Below are 19,130 nucleotides of genomic sequence, written 5' to 3'. Positions count from 1 at the left end.
CAAAATAGAGGCTTGACTTAGTTAAAAGAGAAATGGAAAGAAAGACAGGTTTTGCCAGTATCTTTGGCCAGCTAGCTAGCGAGCTATGCCTTCTCTTATTCCAAAAGTTATTTGGGACTACTTATACAAATTATGTGTGATTATTCAACAGGATAAAATTAATAAGGAAATCAGGATGAGAGGAAAATAAAGACGTGTTAATAAAATAACGCTGTGGCCCAATAGGCACGCAAAAAATGCATCCCAACAGTTGCTAGAAGCAGGAGTGAAGTTTTGTCTTTGTATGCCTTAGCAGCCAAAGCCAAAAGGAAAACAGGGCCCATTAGACAATGTGTAAAATCCACAAGGTAAAAATGAATCTGTCCAGTATCAGCATAGCTTTTCTTGGTGCAGCTGGAACATTCTGAAACTGTGGACCAAATCCCTAGTGACATCCCAGATGTTGATGCAAGGTTGGGTTCTTTAAGATGATTTAACAGCATCCTTTGAGAGAGTGCGAAAGCTTAACCTAGTTAACATGACGTTATGATGGACCATAGCGAGGTGATCCGAGCATGCAGATAGCTGGAGATCTTCCATGGTCAAAGGTTAAGAGAGATTTAGAGTATCAAGGAGGCTCAATTAATGTTCATTCTTCAGTTACAGCCCATGGAAATTTTTTTTCTTATCAGAGCATCTCTCTAATAAGAATTGAACTTTTGGGAGTCTTACCTAAGCCAGAAGCCCCTGTTTTGTTTGAATAACCCTTTGGTGTCCACTGTCCCACACCATCTCTGGCCTTTGAAGTCCTCATAAGGGCCATTCTTTGAGTAAGGTCCATGTTTCAAGTGCCAAAGCCTGTGTATGGAGGGCTACCTCTTGTATAAAAGAAGGGTAGAGGACAGTATGTAAGACTTAGCATTCATATTTGCTTGTAAATGCAGAAAGAAACTGCCTGGAAGAAACAAAATCAGTGGTTATTTCAGCAAGAAGAGGAGGGAATGGGGTGGATGAGCACAGGAATAGGAAAAAGACTTCACTGCATCTTTTTTTTCCCCTGTATTTTTCTTTTTGGGATCTCAGGTGTACAAAATTGGACTGATTATAATCCTTGTTCCATAACACACTCATCTTTGGTCCATGCAAAACTGTCTTTTGTTTTACTGATATGTGTATTTGTTTTTAATGAGATATTGAATTCTCATAGCCCCACCACTCAACCCAAGAATTAAAACATTACCAACACCTGGGTGGGCCATGTGACTCAGCAGGTAGAGTTCTCGCCTGCCATGCCGGAGACACAGGTGTGATCCCTGGTGCCTGCCCATGCAAAAAAGAAAACAGCAGAAAAAAAACCCCAACATTACCAATACCTTAGATCTACCTGTGTTCTCCTCCCTATCCCATCTCCCTTCTTCTTTTTTCCTGATTTTTTTTATATTAATCTTTTATCTAGCCACTTTCCTAAACTCTCATTTTTTTTTTTTTTAACAATTTGCTTTTTTAAGAGGTTCATATCATCTGCCTTTGGGGGGATTGAAACATTTGACTGTATTATCCATTAAAACTTTTTATAAATAATTAAAAACCCCGTATTTGCTTTATTCATACTTTATGGAGGTAAATGGGGTAGAAAGCTAACAAAGCATACCAGATGCAGTAGCTGTAGATCGCAGGTCTAAATGGTGTTTAAATAGTCTCTGTATTATTTTCCTAGAGATACTGTAACAAATTGCCACAGACCACGTGACTTATAACAATAGAAATTTATTCTCTCATGGTTCTTGAGGCCAGAAGTCGAAGTGTTAGCAGGGTGGGTTCCTTCTGAAGTATGTGAAAGAGAATCCAATCCATGCCACAATCCTAGCTTCTGGTGGCTGTCCATAATCCTTGCAGCTCCCTGGTTTGTAGATATATCACACCTATCTTTGTTTCAGTCTTCACATGGCCTGTCCACTGGGTCACTATTGCTCTGTCTTTCCCTGGTGGTCTCCTCTGGGTCTTTTCTGCCCCTCTTCTGTTTCCTACACCATCGTTGGATTTAGGCTCTACCCTAACTCAGGATGATTTTATCCAGACGGCCTCAAGTCAATCAAATGTATTGCCATACAGGTAATAGCTACAGGTTCCAGATGGACATATATGTTAGGGCACACCATTCAGTCCACTCCAGCCTCCTCGAACATGGGCATGGTGGAAGTTGATTGTCCCACAGCATCTCTGGCCTTTGAAGTCCTCATAAGGGCCATTCTTTGAGTAAGGTCCATGTTTCAAGTGCCAAAGCCTGTGTATGGAGGGCTACCTCTTGTATAAAAGGACGGTGGAGGAGAGTATGTAAGACTTAGCATTCGTATTTGCTTGTAAATGCATAAGGAAACTGCCTGGAAGGATACATGAGAAACTAAAATCAGTGGTTATTTCAGCAAGAAAAGTAGGGAATGGGGTGTCTTTACATGGTGGTCTCCTCTCTGTGGCTGTCTATAATCCTTGCAGTTCCTTACTTTATAGATATATCACACTTATCTTATAGTGTGATTTATCTATCAGTATATATATTGATGGAAGTTGATTGGGCGTTTTTGAGGGGCTGAGCACACCTGATTTGAACGTCATGGACTTTAGACACATTTCCCCCAAACCCTCTGTACCCAATCCATTCTTTCTAGCCATATATAGACCATGAGCTATTTGAAGGCGTATTTTTGATGGCAATCTGGAGAGTGAGTATTGAATAGTGCTGCTTAAGCCCAGATCCATGTTTTTAGATAACAAATCATAGGAGGAATAGGGCTGAGCTTCTCTGAGGTACATCAAGGGCATAATTGAGACTCCAGATGGGCTTTCAGAAACCCCTACAGGTATGGCCAAGAAGATCTATTTTAAAAACATACCTGCTCTTGTCTGCTCTAAAACTTGGGCAAAATTCCTGACCAGTGAGCATGGTGCAAAACATTCCAGCCTGGAAATTTTCAGGGCAATACTTTGTAACCAACTAACCAACCACCCAACAAAACCTCATTAAAATGGTCAGAGAGTGCTGTAGATTTACAGAAAAATCATGCATAAAATACAGACTTCCCTTATACCACCCTATTATTAACACCTTGCATTAATGTAGTACATTTGTTACAAGTGAAGAAAGAACATTTTTATAATTGTACCTTTAACTGTACTCCATGGTTTTCTTTAGGGCTCAATGTTTGTGTTGTATAGTCCTATGGATTTTTAAAAAATAGTTTTTATTCTAGTAATGTATATACAACCTAAAATTTCCCTGTTTAACCACATTCAAATATGTAATGCAGTGCTGTTAATTATGTTCACAACGTGTGCTGCCATCACCTCCCTCCATTTCCAAAACTTTTCCGCCATCAAAGAACATACAATTTTAAGGAATACATCTTCCTGAAGGTCTGCTACTGCAAATGAGCCTTAAAATATAATCTCTATTTAACTGAATCTTATTGACAGCCTATGGTTGCTAGATATAACCCCATTAAGGGCTGGAGGACATCAGAAATGATGAGTTCATCCAGTTGATCAGGAGCCTGGCTTCTGGCAGAGACTGGGTAGGCGATCTGGAGACGTGGCCACTCCAGGTCCTCAGTAGAGGGAAAACCATACCCTTCGTTTCTCAGTGACAAGTGGGGATGGAGAATGCAAGTGGTTGGCTCACAAGTGGGTTTTAGCCCTTAACCTGTGATGAGGTCTCTGAGTGCATTGGGTAGAAAAGGAGGGCTGAGACTGCTAATTTGATCAGGCTTGGGGTGAGAAAGGAGAGTTCTGATTTAGGAATGGCGGCAGCTATCGTTATTAAGCACTGACTGTGCACCAGGCTCTGAGCTGGGTGCTTTGCCCACTGCTCTCCTCTCTTGCAGCAACCCAATGAGTAGGTATCATCACCCCTATATTACATGTGAGGAGACTGGGCTTAGAGAGGTTAATCACCAAGGTCACCCAGATGGTGACAGCTAGGCCTTGACCACTTGTCTGCCTGATCCTTAAGCTCCCCTTAGAGGCCACGATGTGGCAGCTCACAGGTCACACATCTTACGGACATGCTTTATTTGTCACACCCTGCCAGTCACCACCTTGTCTTGGTGGAAATAAGAGCAGCTTAGGACCAACCAGCTCATGCTTGACCCACGGCCCACATGTCCATTATCTACCCGGCCTGTATAAGCATTTGGGACCCCAGAACACTCTCCTCCATAGGCTGTGATAATACCATAAGAAGTGATTTGGTCAGTGTCACCAGGATGATGTCATTGCTGAGATAATAGGGGTGTCTGCCCTCCTTCCCTTTGCATTTAGCTTTCACCATCAACAGTATCCGCATGGAGATCCTACCGAGCTCGACAGTGCACAACGGGTGGAACGTGACCCTCCAGTGCATCGTGGACGTCAGCACGACCTCACACGTCAAGCCTCAGCACCTGATGCTGTTCTATAAGGATGACGTGATGTTCTACAATGTCTCCTCCATGGAGAACACCGAGAGTTTTCTTATTCCCCAAGCCCGGGTCTATGACTCCGGGAAATACAAGTGCACTGTGATTCTGAATAACAAGGAGAAAACCACTCCTGAGTACGAGGTGTCTGTGAAAGGTGAGTCCTGGAATTGCACGTAGCTCAGAGAGATGAAGTATGACACACGCAGTTGCATGAATAGTAACACTGGACTTATGTGCCTGTCTACTCGCTCATCTGCCTGGCATTTACCTCACCTGAAAATGTCGGCATTAGAATGCCCCTGCTATGCCAGGCTCTTTCTAGCCTTCTTTCCTTTGCACATGCTGTTCCCTTGCCTGGAAAAGCCCTTCTTCATCTCATCTCCTTGTGAACTGCTATTTCTCCATCAAGATGAGACTCAAAAGCTTCTTTCTGGCACTTATTCAAACAAAGTTAAGCTCCCCATGGAAGTAGTCCTGACTGTGTATATGGCATATAGTATACATACAAAGTATTTGTGTGTATAAAGGCCATGGGGTGGAGTGTTCATAGACTGGAATCTGCAGTCACCTTGCCTGAATTCCAGTCTGGGGAAGCCCCTTAACCTTATTGAACTTCAAAATCCTCATCAATAAAATGAGGAAAATAGTAATACCAGCTCAGAGTGGTGAGAGAATTAAAAGAAATAGTTTAAGTAAAGTGTTTAGCATAATTCCCAGTACATAGTAAGTGCCCACTATTTCACTGAGCATGGCAACTATTTTTCACCCATTAAACTTTTCTGGGCTGTGAGAACACGAGGCAAGGGACAGTGTCTGCTCTATTTTTATAACCTGACCAAAGTACCTGGTTTATGGTAGGCACTCAATAAATGTTCATGGAATGAATTAAACAGATGAAAAAGGATGGGCAGAGTGGGGTAGGAATAGAAAAACAGGAGGGCAGGTCATTGTAGGGAATTTGGATTCATAGATATGGGATCCCATGCATTCGTTCATTCATTCTTTCACTCACTCACTCAAACATTTCCCAAAGCTGTGAGTCAGAAAAAGGTCAGATGCTAGAGCTATGAAGAGACATCAGGCAGGTCCCTGCTTTTGAGGCAGTTATAGTCTGATGGGGGAGAGACATTTAAACAAATAATTACAGTCCAATAGTATGATCTGAGTGCCTTGGAAGCACAAAGGAGGGAGGAAACAATTCTGCCTGGAGAAGTTAGGTAGGACTACCTGGAGGAAGGGACAGCAGGTCCAGATATGGAAGTTCATGTAGGAGTTTGCTTAATGGTGAAGTGGAACAAGAGTAGAGAAATGAGAAGTCGCATAAGTGAAAGAGCAGATGCTGAGAAAGAGGTTAGTATCCCCAGCTCCGTATCTTAGCAACTGTGTGCCCTGTTACCAAAGCCCCAACCTCTTGTAGTCTTCATTTCTTCTCTCTAAAAGAGGGATAACTAACTCAGTAACTGCATGGACCTTTGAAGGTTGTTTTGTGTTGAGAATTAAATGGGATAGCAAATGAAGCATGCTAAGTAACCAAGTACCGAAGGAAGGAATGCCCTTCACATGGGCGGCATTCAACCTAGCCATCCTCAGGGGCTGAAAAATCCCTTTCTGCAACAAGAAACAGCAGAAAGAACCAGTGGGCAAGTGTTTAGGAGACACTTTCCTTGCATGAGTTCAGTCTGACTAAAAAGCTCTCACAGGCGAACGTGAATGCTGCCGCAAAAGCCTCCTCCAGCCCGGCTCTTTGGTGGCTGTCCCTAACTTGTGGGCAGTCAGGAGGCTCAGCCAGGTGGGACATCTGTAGGTACCACCAGGGCAACAGCCACAAGGATGCCGAAGCTCTTACCTCGAGATTTCAGATGAGCTGTTCTCCATCTCCGTTGAGGACAGGAGAGGAACCAACAGGCCTGGGCCTTTACATTAGTCACGGGCAAAGAGCTGCAGGCTGAGGGTTTGGGAAGAAATGTGCTGGCAGGCTTTTTAAATGTAGGATGATTTTCCATCAAACTTGGATGTTTAATGGGTAGAGTGATAGGGTTCCGCTCTGTGCTTCTTTAACTGATGCTGCTACAACTGTCATTTCTCTACTTTTGTGCTCGTCTTTGTGATTGGAATAGTCATTAACACTATTATTTCCAGTTTACTGAAAGTATCTCTTATTGGACCCTCACATGGTGGTATCCCAAGAATAGTGCTAAGGGCTCAGGGTTCATTTCGTTTAGTCCTTGCAATAGCACTGGAGCTCAGAGGCTGGGAGACATGCAGGTCTCCTACTTCATCAAAGGCAAAACCAGAATTTGAACCAATGTCTAGTTGACCCAAAAGTTGGCTTCTCTGACTCTTAATTACTATGATATCTTCTTAGGCAAACAGAAAGCCAATTCGCCCATGCATTCATTCGTAGTTAAAACATTTACTGACTACTCCGAATCAGGCCTGGGATCCAACAATGAATAAGACATGATGATCCTTTCCTTCGGGAAGCTCTGTGTGAAGCAGAGAATAATGTATATAATGTCGATAAAGTTGTCAATGTACTCAACTTTTAGTGATACAGCGTATCTTGGAAAAACCCAGACATCACTGAGATGTGATCTTGCAGCTTTTTTACTTCTCCCTCCTCTCCCCTACTCCCTCCTCCTTCTTCTGCTTTGTTTTTCACCCTTGATGGCTGGCTCAACAGCCAATCCTTTAGGCTTGGTTTGCACTCATCACTCTTCCAGTCATGTTTATTTAATCTGCCATTCATCCTGTCACTTTTACCTACAAGCTCTGTGAGGTTTGTGATTCCTGTTCTGATTCCCTTGCCCCAATCCTGGTTCAGACCCTGCTTATTTCATAGCTGAAAGCTGAGCTCATGATCTTCCTCCTTAAACCTTGTTCATCTCCAGCCCCTCAACTCAGTAATGTCACCACCACCTAAATGCCAAAGCCTGACGAAATTCTGGAGTCATCCTTGATACTCTCTTTTACCCCATTCCCCACCCAAGTCCTTTCTTGTCCACCTTCTACTAAATCTCCCACTGTTTCCACCCCAGTCCCAGCCACATCCCCACCCCAGGACTGCTGTACCTGCCTCCTACTTGTTCTTCTTGCTTCATTCTTTGACCCTTCCAATCCGTGCTCCACCTAGCAGCCCTGTGATGATTTGCACTTTGCAAATCTCATCTTCTCATTTCTCTGCCCAGTCCTTAAATAGTCCCTCCTTGCTCTTTGAATACAGTTCAAGATCCTCAACTATGGTCTTTAGAATCCTGTAGGACCTGGCCCCTGCCCCCTCTCTGACCTCAGCTCCTCTCATTCTCCACTTCTTGTCCACTTCACTCCCATCATGCTGACCCTCTTTCAGGACCATGGCTGCCCCGTGCTCTTTCTGGGCTCTTGTCCCTCACACATGCTATTTCTCTGCCAGAAAGCTCATTTCAGTTCCCTTTGCCTAGAAAATCCCTCCTCATCCTTCCAGTCTCTACTTACATCTTACTTCCTCTGGAAAGTTAGGTCCTTCTTTAGAGACTTTCACACCTTTCTAGAAAAAATCACAGTTACAGTTAATTAATTGCTTGGGGTCATTTCTTTGGTTTGTTGATGCACCCTGCTACTTGGCTTAGGGTTTAGGACATGTTTGATGCCATTTCAATATGGGTTCATTGAATAAATTGTCAAATGAGGGGCTAAAAGAATGTACAAGTTGAATTTGCATGGCTGCGGGAGCCTCTTCAGTGGCTCTGCTCTGATCTCTCTATCCCACGCCAATCCTCACTCCATAACCAGCTTGCCGCACCTAAAGTGACATGTTTATTATGTCTCTACTCGTCTCCATAACCTGCCAAATTATAACAATTGTCAGGTTTCCAATTTTTGAATGCTCACTAATTTCCAGGCACTATAGTTCCACTCCTTTCTCTCCCACAAGAATCCTGAATGTTAAGATGAGGAAGCTGAGGCCCACTGAGAATGGTTGAGGTTGCACATCCCAGAAGTGGCACGTTTAGGATTCAAGCTCAGTCTGTCTGACTCCAGGATGGAGCTCATAACCCCAGACCACGGGGCCTGTACAAGGATGTCTCATCTCAGGCAGGACCTCCCAGCTTCCCCTAATCTGACTCCAGCTCACCACGCAATGTCCTTCCCTTCCTCCTGCTCTCTGCTCTAGAAGCACAGGCAGTTCCCTCATGCTCATGCACTCCCTGAAATGCCTCCCCTTAGCCTCCATCCCACCTCATCCAAAGCCCATCCTTCTTTCAAAGCTCCTCTGAGGCCCTACTCCTTTTGGGGATTTTCTCTGACCTCCCAGGCAAAGAAGAGCTTCTTAGCTGCCACATCCATGGTTTATGGTCTCTGTGACATGGTCTAACTCTTGGCTATTTTCGGCTTTGCCCTTTGAACTGGAAGGCCACAGGGGGCAGCACTCCCACCCTTACCCCTTACCAACCCTTGTGCTTTGGTGTCAGACAGATCTGGAGTGTCCAATCTCCAATCTGGGACTTGCTGACTATGTGCTTTTGGATGGGAATTATATCCTTCATGCCCACCCAGTAGGTTTATTATGAAAAGTCATGGGGTCATGGGTATAGAGCCACCCTAGCTTTTTGTCCAGTGGTATAGTGCTAGATATACACATGCTTAATTACCTGGAGGGAACAAAACAAAAGAACCCTCCACGGGTCGACCGCAATGACTCGGCTGAGGGAGGCTGAGGCTGCTGCATCGAACTGACACTGATGGACGTTCTCTTTCCCTCAAGGAGTGCCCAGTCCCAGGGTGATGCTGGACAAGAAGGAGGTGATAGAAGGCGGGATCGTGACGGTCAATTGTTCTGTCCCAGAGGAAAAGGCCCCAATTTATTTTAAAATTGAAAAATTTGAACTATCCACGAAGATAATCAAGCAAAAAAGAGAGAAGAATTCTAGGAACCAAAATTTTGTGACCCTGGAGTTCCCCATCGAAGAACAGGACCTCGTTTTGGTGTTCCGGTGCCAAGCGGTGATCGTCTCTGGCTTCCGAATGGAGGAGTCAGAGACCACCAGAAGTGACCTGGTCACCGTGAGAGGTCAGAGCCCTCTCTCTCTCTCTCTCTCTTTTTCCCTGCTCTCTTTTCTATTCTTCTTTGTGATTTCCTGGTGTGGTCTTGGGAGAGAGAACCCAGCACTGGAAAGGGTCTGGGGCCTTCTGGCTGGGCCACTGTTCTCAGGACTTGCTCTTAGTCCCTTCAGGTCAGTATTGGTCAAACACTTTGACTGTGACATGGTAAAACATACATGATATATAATCTCCCCAATATATATAAATATATATATATATGTATGAAACAGAAGTTTCACAAACAGTATTTACTCATGCTACATATGATGCATTTCAGTATTTTTATTTCCACTTCAGTTTCCTAAAATGATGGTCAGGAGCCACCAAAGTGATTAATCACGTGACTTGCAATTTGGAAACCACTACTTTCAGCCAATGGAGTTCAGACACCAGAGAGCGGGGCCTGATGGAGTGAGGAAAGGAGGTCGGGTCCTTGGCCTTTGCCTCCCACGTCTGATGAGCCACACATCCCTATCATCAGAGACATCAGACACATGGGAAACAGTGGAAGCCACTGGAGAAACGTTCTTAGGAGAGAAAGAGGGGCAGCTAAGGGGAGTCTGCATGTCGGTATGCAGGATAGACGGTTCTAGGACAGTTCGCAGGCAGCTGCCAGTGACCTGGAGAGACCACGAAGTAGGGAAGAGCCAGAGGAGGGCACGCTTTAAAGCAGACAGTCACAAATATTCTCAAAGTCAGGGCCCGAAAGTTTGCCATAAACGACCCCTTCTTGTGTCAGCTCCCTTCACCACCACCCATTGTTCATATATATACATATATATATTTAAGTTTTACTTTTCTAGTTATTAAAAAAGTGAGATACGCTCTGAGAACGTAGAAAATATGTAAGGCTATTCAGTACAAAGTGACAATCATTCTTAGTACTGCTAAGAATGGGTGAATCTTAGTACCGTCACCTGGAGGAGACCGCTTGGCTTGGTGCTCTAGACTTTTTGCTACTTATACATTCATACAGTTTTTGTTTTTCTTTTTTTTTTTTTACAAAAAAGTTTGGATCAATCAATCATTCTCTTTTACAACTTTTTTCACCTTACCAATGTCATATAGACTTTGCCCTTATCAATAAATATAGGTCTCCATCATTATTTTAGGGGCAGTTTGCAATTCTATTGTAGGGACATACCATAATTTATTTACCTTGTCCTCTGTTGAAAGGCATTGGCATTTAGGTATTTTCCCAGTTTTTTGCTATTATGGTAATTACACAGTGCACATACCTGTATTTATGTCTTGTGTACTTTTCCAGGTATTGTATTACTGAACAGTAAGTTATTTATAGGGTTAATTCTTAGCAGTAGAATTGTTGATGTAAATGTTTTGTGCTTTTTCCATATTGATAGATGTTGCTGAAGTTCTCCTCAAAATGGTAAACACTCTTACCAAAAAAAAGGATGAGTCTCTATTTTCCCCACATCCTTACTAACATTTTTTTTCTGCCATTCTAAAATACTGACTTGAAGTGATTAAGAACAAATCCTTATTGTTGTTGCAATTTGCATTTCTTTAATTTTTAGGGGATTGAGTATGTTCCTTTCTTTTTATGGGTCTTTTACCCAGTTTTTTCCCAATGAATTTCCTCTTCATATGTACTTTGCCTATTTTACTTTTTCTTATGGATTTGTTTAAGCCCTTTAGAAATGAAGGGGATTAGCTCTTTCTCAGTTGTCCTATGCAAATATTTCCCCCAGTTTGTCATTTTTCTGTTTATTTTGTCTATGCTATGTTTCCCATGAGGAAGTTTTTCATCTTTATTAGTCAAACTGGCCAAACTTTTTTTTCCTTTTGGGATTCACTCTAAAGGTCCTTTGTACTACAAGATTGTTAAAGAAAAAATGCCCCTATGTTTTCTTTTAGTGTTTCTGTAGTTTTGTTTTTGTCTTCATTTAAATCTTTCCTGTATCTGGAGTTAATTTGGGTACAAGAACAGCCCTTTAGTTATTATTAAGTTACCCTAAAGGATGTGGTACACTTTTTGAATATCCTAAAATATACCCTCTCTTTTTGACTTTTACTAAGGAATGCAAGCTTTAAAAAAAAAAAAAGGTAGTTTTTCATAGTGAATTTAAATGACTTATAGTAAAAAAAACAATAAAACTCACCAGCAGTGTATCTTAAGGTAATTACATTGCTCTAAATTCACTTCTAGCATTTTAATGTTCCTATCGGTATTGTACATAGTTATATGTACATCTAGTCCTTTGCTTCTTATTTTTTGTTTGTTTGTTTGTTTTGTGGAAGGGAAGACCAAGGGCCTGGCTGTATTTCCCTCACGCCCTCTGAAGATCCCACGCCCTGGTATCTGACCCACATTTTACTTAAAAAACCTTTTTCAAACTGTACAAGTCATAAATCAATTTAGTAACTCATGGCCAGCATTTTAAAAAATGAAATAGAATAGAGCCCCCCCTTTTTTTGCCTGTAGTTATTTAGATATGCATTTCCATGAACCAGCATAGCCTACATAGTTGTCACTTTTAGAAACAACAGATTATTCATGCTGAAATGCCATAGTTCCATGAAATGCTAATTTTAGGTAGGTGTGAGAAGATGCTGGAAAATCCTTGGTGAACAGGGAGTGGGGTCTGGAGGGTTTCGGGGAGGGGGAGGGAGGCCAGGTCCTCGGCTTTTTCTTCCCTCATGTGATGGGAAGAGCTTACTTCTAACTGCTGTGTTATTTCTGAGGTCTTCTGAAGGTCCCTGGAAGAGATCTAGAGAAGGTGGTCTGACCTTTGGGAGCTAAAGAAAGTTGGAGAATTGTGTATAAGAAGACAGCTGAAGGTGCAAGAATGAGCAAACAGGAGGGAAGGGTCAGGGCTGCCTGCGTGAAGGTTTTTGAGAGGAAACGTTGGACTTTTTTAAATCAGTGGTTGGTGAAAGAGGAGCAGCACAAAGAGCCGAAAAGAGCAAGAAGGGCCTTTCCCCTTACCTTGGTCTGAACCCGGGTCCAGCTGAGCTGTTCTCTTCCCTTGCAGAATCCTTCTCCACTCCCAAGTTCCACATACGCCCCATGGGGATGATCACAGAAGGAGATGATCTCCACATCAAGTGTACCATCCAGGTGACGCATCTGGCCCAGGCGTTTCCCGAAATCATAATCCAGAAGGACAAGGTGATCGTGGCACACAGCAGACACAGCGATGAGGCCGTGTACTCGGTGATGGCCACAGTGGAGCACAACGGCAACTACACCTGCAAAGTGGAATCCAGCCGCATCTCCAAGGTCAGCAGCATCGTGGTCAACATCACAGGTAGGGCTGCACCTGGAGAGTGGTGGCGTGCAGCGGGCTCAACAAGGCGCTCTGCTAGAACCCAGACTGCCCACGGCCGGCGAAAGCCGCCACCCTTTCTGTTTTGCTCCTGCCTGTCCCCAGTGAACATGCCCAGGCTGGAGACGCGGTGGTCTTGGGAAAGGGGAGAAGTCAACGCACAGCGAGTGTGGTGGAGGGAACAGGCTCTGGGCTCAAACCCCAACTCTGCCACCCAGACTTCTGGGATCGGGGGTGAGTTAGTGAGCTTCTTGCCTCAGCTCTGTGAGGTGGGAATGATGAAACCCTGCCCTGATAGGACTGTTGTCAGGATTCAGTGAGCCGTCTAGGCTATGGAGTATTAGCACAGTGCCTGGCACAGAGCTAGTGGCCAATAAACGTTTAAGCTAAAGTTTCTATTCTTAGCTTTACATTTGTATTTCCTCCGGGCCAAATATTATTCTAGATCCCAGACACAGGTCTTATGATAGGGTCAGGGGTGGAGAAGCGTTAGTAAACTGAAAAAATAACAAAACTCCCCCTTTGTTGAACATTTGTATATATGTGGTTTATATACATTGTATAATTTATGTACATTTTATTTCATGCTCATGACAATGCTATGAGATAGGTATTATGGTTCCCACTTTATGGATGGGGAAACTGAGGCTGGGAGATTAGGCACCTCACCCAAGAATTACAGGGCTACCAAGGGCGAAGAACAAGATACACGCTCAAGCCTGTTTAATTTCCAAACCCTGAACTTAAAAGTTCCCTCAGACTCCCTGACCCCCTGCCTGGCTTTATTTCTCCCCATAGTACTTAGAATTAAAAAATATATATGGACTTTATCTTTTCCTCTTTGTTTATTGTATTTCTTCAGCCACTAAACTGTAAGCTGCTGAGGTTTGGATGTTAATCTGTTTGTTTGTTTGTTTGTTTTTACATGGGCAGGCACTGGGAATCAAACCTGGGTCTTCGGTCATGGCAGGCAAGCATTCTTACCTGCTGAGCCACCGTGGCCCGCCCTGTTATCTGTTTTGTTTACTGCTATAGTCTTGATATTGAGAGCAAAACTTGGTTCATAGCTGGAGTTCCTATGTATTTTTTGAATGGATAAATGAGTATTGGATGGCAGTTCTTCAGAGGGCAGAGAGCGTTAGTGCTTCTTGGTTCCCCAGGGAAAGTGTTCATTCATTCATTCACTCATTTACTGGAAGCCCGCTATGTGCCACACACTGAGTGGATGGTCACAGCTAAAATGAACAGTGTCGTAGGTAGGCTACCAACTGCTGGGCAATTGGCCTATGCATTGGAACCAGTTGGTCTATTCTGTGCCTAGTAATTTAGTTTATTCCTGATAATGACAAATATTTTGATGGTACATGAATTTTTTTTTCACAGATAAGACGTCTATTATCTCATCAGAGAAAAGTATCCAATTCAATATATATTGAGCATCTTCTATATGCTGGGCAACTTATGGGGGCTAGAGAACACCTAAGACCAGATTTTGCCTATGAGGAGTCCGCAGACACAGACAGACCATTAGAATGCTATGTAGTGAATAACTACAACAAAGGGATGGACAAACCACTGTGAGAGGGTCAGTGCCAGGTGGCAAACCCATAGACTGTCTCGCTGGTTAGAGCAGAATCCTTACCCTGGGCCAGGCCACCTTAGGGAGGCGTAAATCACCAGTGGACCATAAAATACTGCTGTGCCTGGTCACTCACATCCAGAAACCCATGTCGTGCCATGTTCACAAGTTAACCAGTAGGTCAGGCGCCCTGGCCCAAGGAGGTGGTATGTTATGCTCACCTGCCCTTCTGTCCCCTCAACCCGCTGTGCTCTGTCCTTTCCACTTGCAGTTGCTGAGTCACACCAGGACTGGCAGGAAAACACCTCCATGTTCAAATTCTTCCGAGTCTTTGCAAAGGACTCCAGACCCACCTATGCAACTAGTTTTCTGCTCCCCTGTTGAGCTCAGGTTCTATGTGGCAATGTTGAGGGTACACACCGCACTTCGTAAATATAAAATTGTTGAATTAGTGGTTTGTCTTCTTTAAGTGAACAATGGCTTCCTCCACCCCCTCCTCCCCCAACACACACACACACTTTTTATCTTCTCAGATCCAGTTTGTCACCCTGTGCTACCAGGTCTCTCTCCTCTGTCTTGTCTTCCCTGTCTTTGCCCTGGTGGTGACCCTCATACCACGGAAGCCCCCGGGCATCTCTGTCCCATTCCGTCCTTCAGCTGACTGTGGGAGAAGCCCTCCTAATGCAGCTGCCATTCAAGATGCTTCCTCCCATTCACAGTCCTTCCCCTGATCCCATTCCCTGCCAAATGCCCCCACGTCATCTTCCTGCAGTACCCTGTCCCCTTGGCTGCCTGAGGAGCGTCTGTTGTCCTTAAAAACCAACGCCCGACAGCTCCCTCCAGGTTCCCCCAGCTAGAATCTATTTGTTAGGCACACCTCAGTTCCTCCCGCACTCTCATCCTGTCTTCCCACTGATGTTCACTGAAGGATTTAGGTCAGGGTCTGTCTCCACCATTCTCTGAGAGCTCTTGGAGGATCAGGTCTGTGACTCAATTCACTCTGCATCTCTGGTACTTAGCACAGAGCCTGGCACATTGCAGGGGCTCCATAAACACCTGTTCAATGAATGAATAGAAGGCTGATCCCTTATCACTTCCAGTGTCGCTCCACCCAATCAGTTTACACAAGAATTACTGATTATTTCTCCATGTCTTGGGACCTGCCATTTCCCTAATTCAGACTTTTTTGGTGTGCACAGTCTGGGAATCAAACCCAGGTCTCCTGCATGGAAGGTGAGCATTCTACCACTGAACTACCGTGCATCCGACCGTCACTTCCTTTACAAATGGGTTATTCTTTAATGATTCTTTACTGATTTTAATCCCACCCCCCACCCCTGGCCCACTTCAGCAGCAGAATGACTTTTGTTTTTCAACATTTTTTTTTAATGCAGAGTTATTGCTCTGAGAGTCTTCTTAAGCCACCCCTCCTCCCCCGCACCCTCCCTCCACATTTTTGGTATCTGCTCAATGAGATGTAAGCGTTTACATTTCTTTGGATGTTTTTCCCCATTCCTAACCCAGAGCTTTTTCTTGTTAATTTTTTTATTAGAGTAGTGGGTTTACAGAAAAATCATGAAGCAAGTGTAGAGTTCCTATATACAGAGTTTCACACACACACACACACACAGAGTTTTCATTATTAACATTTTGTATTAGTGTGGTACTTAACTCAGAGCTTTTGATGGTTTTGCAAACACAGATAAGTCAATGCTTCTTAGATGAAAGGAAGAAAGGCAGGCAGGCTCTTTAATGAAACACAGATGTATTATTGGGACACCACCTTATTTGAAGCTTTTATTTTTTTCCATTTTAAGGAAACTAAGAAGACAATGTAGACTCTGATTATGATGGAACTCAATTTCATAGCCATATAACATCAGTGATGACAATGACAGTGCTGATTTTTTTTTCTACCCCAAAACCTGCATAGCAGGTAAATGTTATAGTCAAGAGTAGAATTTGATTCACTGACTCCTGGTTGTATTTTCAAACCTCTTGCCCTAGTAGCTTTCCAAAGAGGAACACAGAGTCTCCTTCCCTTATTTCAATATGCAGATAGCTGCAAGAAGTACTATCTTGAGGACAGACTCTTCCTTCCTTCTTCATCAAGGATCATAATGCTGCAGTCAGTTTGCCTTTGTTGGCATGAAAGCTCTACACCTTTGCAATGGTTAAGTAGTTAATTAGAAATTACCCTGTAGCTGAAAATAAAAACATACACAATAGCTATGAAATTTGATATATTTCAGGGAACATTTAAATCAGGAGATAGAAAGACATATTGAAAGTTAATCTCTGTTTTTATCACTGTTGACATCCAACCTAAATTATGGTACTAATAACTTCTAAAAGTGGCATAGCATATTATAGTTACAAAGATCAGAGACTTAAGCAGGGACTCAAATACATATTTGCACACAAAAGTTCATAGTGGCATTATTCACAATAGCCAAAAGATGGAAGCAACCCAAATGCCCATCTGCTGATGAATGGAAAAACACAATGTGGCATATATACAGTGGAATATTATTCAGTCGTAAAAAGGAATGAAGCTCTGAAACACATGACAACATGGGTGAACCTTAAGGACGTCATGTTGAGTAAAATAAGCCAGACACAAAAGAACAAATATTGCATGATCTCACTGATATGAAATAATTAGAATAAGTGAACTCAAAGAGTCAGAATCTAGAGGTTCCTGTTGCCCTGAGGACACAATCCATGGTCTTAAGGTGCTTCCTAAGACCCTTCTGCAGGTGGCCTCTGGCCCTCCTAGCCTCTCCTACTGTTTCCATGTCCCAGGCAGACTCTCCTGTCAATCCAATTACTTTCACAGACATGATTAGAAAAGTTTTACAACTTGAAATCCAGCAAGCAATGGTTCATTCCTTTACTCATTTATTCATTTACTCATTCATTCTTGAATGAGTAAATGAACCTTCTGGCAGGTCTTCCCACATGCTGTTCCCTCTGCCTACGAGAATCTTTCTCCTTGCCTGGATAACTTCCTGATTCCGCAAGCTTCTGTTCAGTATCTCCTCTGCTGCAAATATTGCATCAGAATCACCCACTAAACATAAGTGCTTTGGACTCAGGGACTGTTTTTTGTTCACTATTGCCTACCCAATACCAGTACAAAGTGGCCTACACAAAGTTAGCCTGAAATAAATAGTTGTGGCATGAATTAATGAGTAAATGAAAAAATGAGTGGAAGAAGGAACCATTGTTTGCTGGATTTCAAGTAATTTAGGCAAAGGAATGAAGCATTCCTCTGGGATTTATTGGGGCGTCACACTGACCTGTACAAACCAATAAGATCTCACTCCCTATTCAAGATTCCATGTAATTATGCTGTTCAAATAAAATGACTACATAAGTTAAATTAGATATTGTGCTACCAAAAATATAAATTTTGCACCAAATAAACATCTCTTCCTTTGGTCTCACACAGAAGTTGAAGTTTGAAAATATAGATGATATCATCATCCCTTACCCTATATTCTGATTTACCTTAGTCCTATCCAGATTAGCTTCATTCATATCTCTAGTTGAAGTCTGGTCCCTTTTTTCAACTTTTTAACAGTTGCTGTAGGGGTAATGCTGACTTTCATAGCTTCAGAAGCCATAGCACATTGATTGTGTGATCGTCAGATATACAGGAAGCAAAGGAAAACTTTTGTTCCTTGTTTCTTGCAGGAGGTTGGGAGTTGGTTCTGCCAGGTGGACCTATGGTATCTCCATGAAGAGGCTTTGGGGCTGATGCTCAGCCATGTCTCACGTCATTTTTCTCTTACTGTCTTTTTTTGCAGAGCTATTTTCCAAACCAAAGCTGGAATCTTCCTCCACACGTCTGGATCAGGGTGAACACCTAAACCTCTGGTGTGTCATCCCAGGAGCTCCTCCAGCCAACTTCACCATTCAGAAGGGAGGTCTGACTGTGACACAGGCTCAGAACTTTACCAAGATAGCCTCAGAGTGGGACAGCGGAACATATACCTGTACTGCAGCCATCGGCAACGTGCTCAAGGAAAGCAATCCAGTCCAGATAGCCGTGTGTGGTGAGTACATCTTCAGTGGTTCAGAGTCTTGGGATTGAATGGGAGATGGGGAACTTATTGCCAGATGCCATTCTCTGCAGTCTTAAGACAGAGCAGATTTAACTCAGGGTAAAAACTCAAGGGAAGGAGAGAGGTGTGACATAGAGAAGTCGATCAGAAACAAGTGAGTATTCCTAGTCAGAGCACAGGAAGAAAATGCTACTGGCCAAATTCAAGTTCATGACTCACTGTGGCTGCATACTGATGATGTGACCCCTGAATTGCCAAAATTCTGACTGCTGGAGTAGGGTCCCATCCAAAGTGCCAGGAAGGAAACACTGCTTGGTCAACATTGAACTTATGTATGTTCCAGTCTTTTGTCCATATCCTGGGTAACCAGAAGGGCTTGGACTTCCAGGGGGTACCGGGACCACCTAGAAGCTAGCTTTTTAAATATGAATGTGCAAGGCACCTGGGACCCAGAGTGCAAAGTCTGATTCAGTTGGTTGGGATGGGACCAGATTCTGCATTTCTAACAAGCCCCTCATTGCTGATGCTATTGGATCCTGGGCCAGACTTTGAGCAGTGAGTCCTTAGATGAATGTGAAACATCATCCAAGCTGTCACTGTCAGTTATTATACAATCGTGGTCCATCAGTATAGCTTGTGGGTGTGGCTTTTTCCAACCAGGATATTTGCCTATTGTCAA

General features: G+C 43.3%; 1 protein-coding gene across 4 annotated transcripts in view; it reads left to right on the top strand.

Moving 5' to 3' along the window:
* PECAM1 (platelet and endothelial cell adhesion molecule 1) overlaps nt 1–19,130 on the top strand; it is a 58,768-nt gene that overhangs the window by 6,892 nt on the left and 32,746 nt on the right. For all 4 annotated transcript variants that reach the window (XM_077163585.1, XM_077163584.1, XM_077163583.1 and 1 more), the window contains exons 3-6: nt 4,294–4,587; nt 9,178–9,483; nt 12,509–12,784; nt 18,194–18,442. In XM_077163585.1, the coding sequence (XP_077019700.1) occupies nt 4,294–4,587; nt 9,178–9,483; nt 12,509–12,784; nt 18,194–18,442 (1,125 nt within the window). The remainder of the gene's footprint in view (nt 1–4,293; nt 4,588–9,177; nt 9,484–12,508; nt 12,785–18,193; nt 18,443–19,130) is intronic.

This window comes from Tamandua tetradactyla, chromosome 6 (assembly GCF_023851605.1).
Source record: "Tamandua tetradactyla isolate mTamTet1 chromosome 6, mTamTet1.pri, whole genome shotgun sequence".
In the NCBI taxonomy this organism is placed as follows: Eukaryota; Metazoa; Chordata; class Mammalia; order Pilosa; family Myrmecophagidae; genus Tamandua; species Tamandua tetradactyla.
The sequence above is the reverse complement of the archived record's forward strand: the minus strand, read 5'-3'. Positions and strand labels throughout refer to the sequence as shown.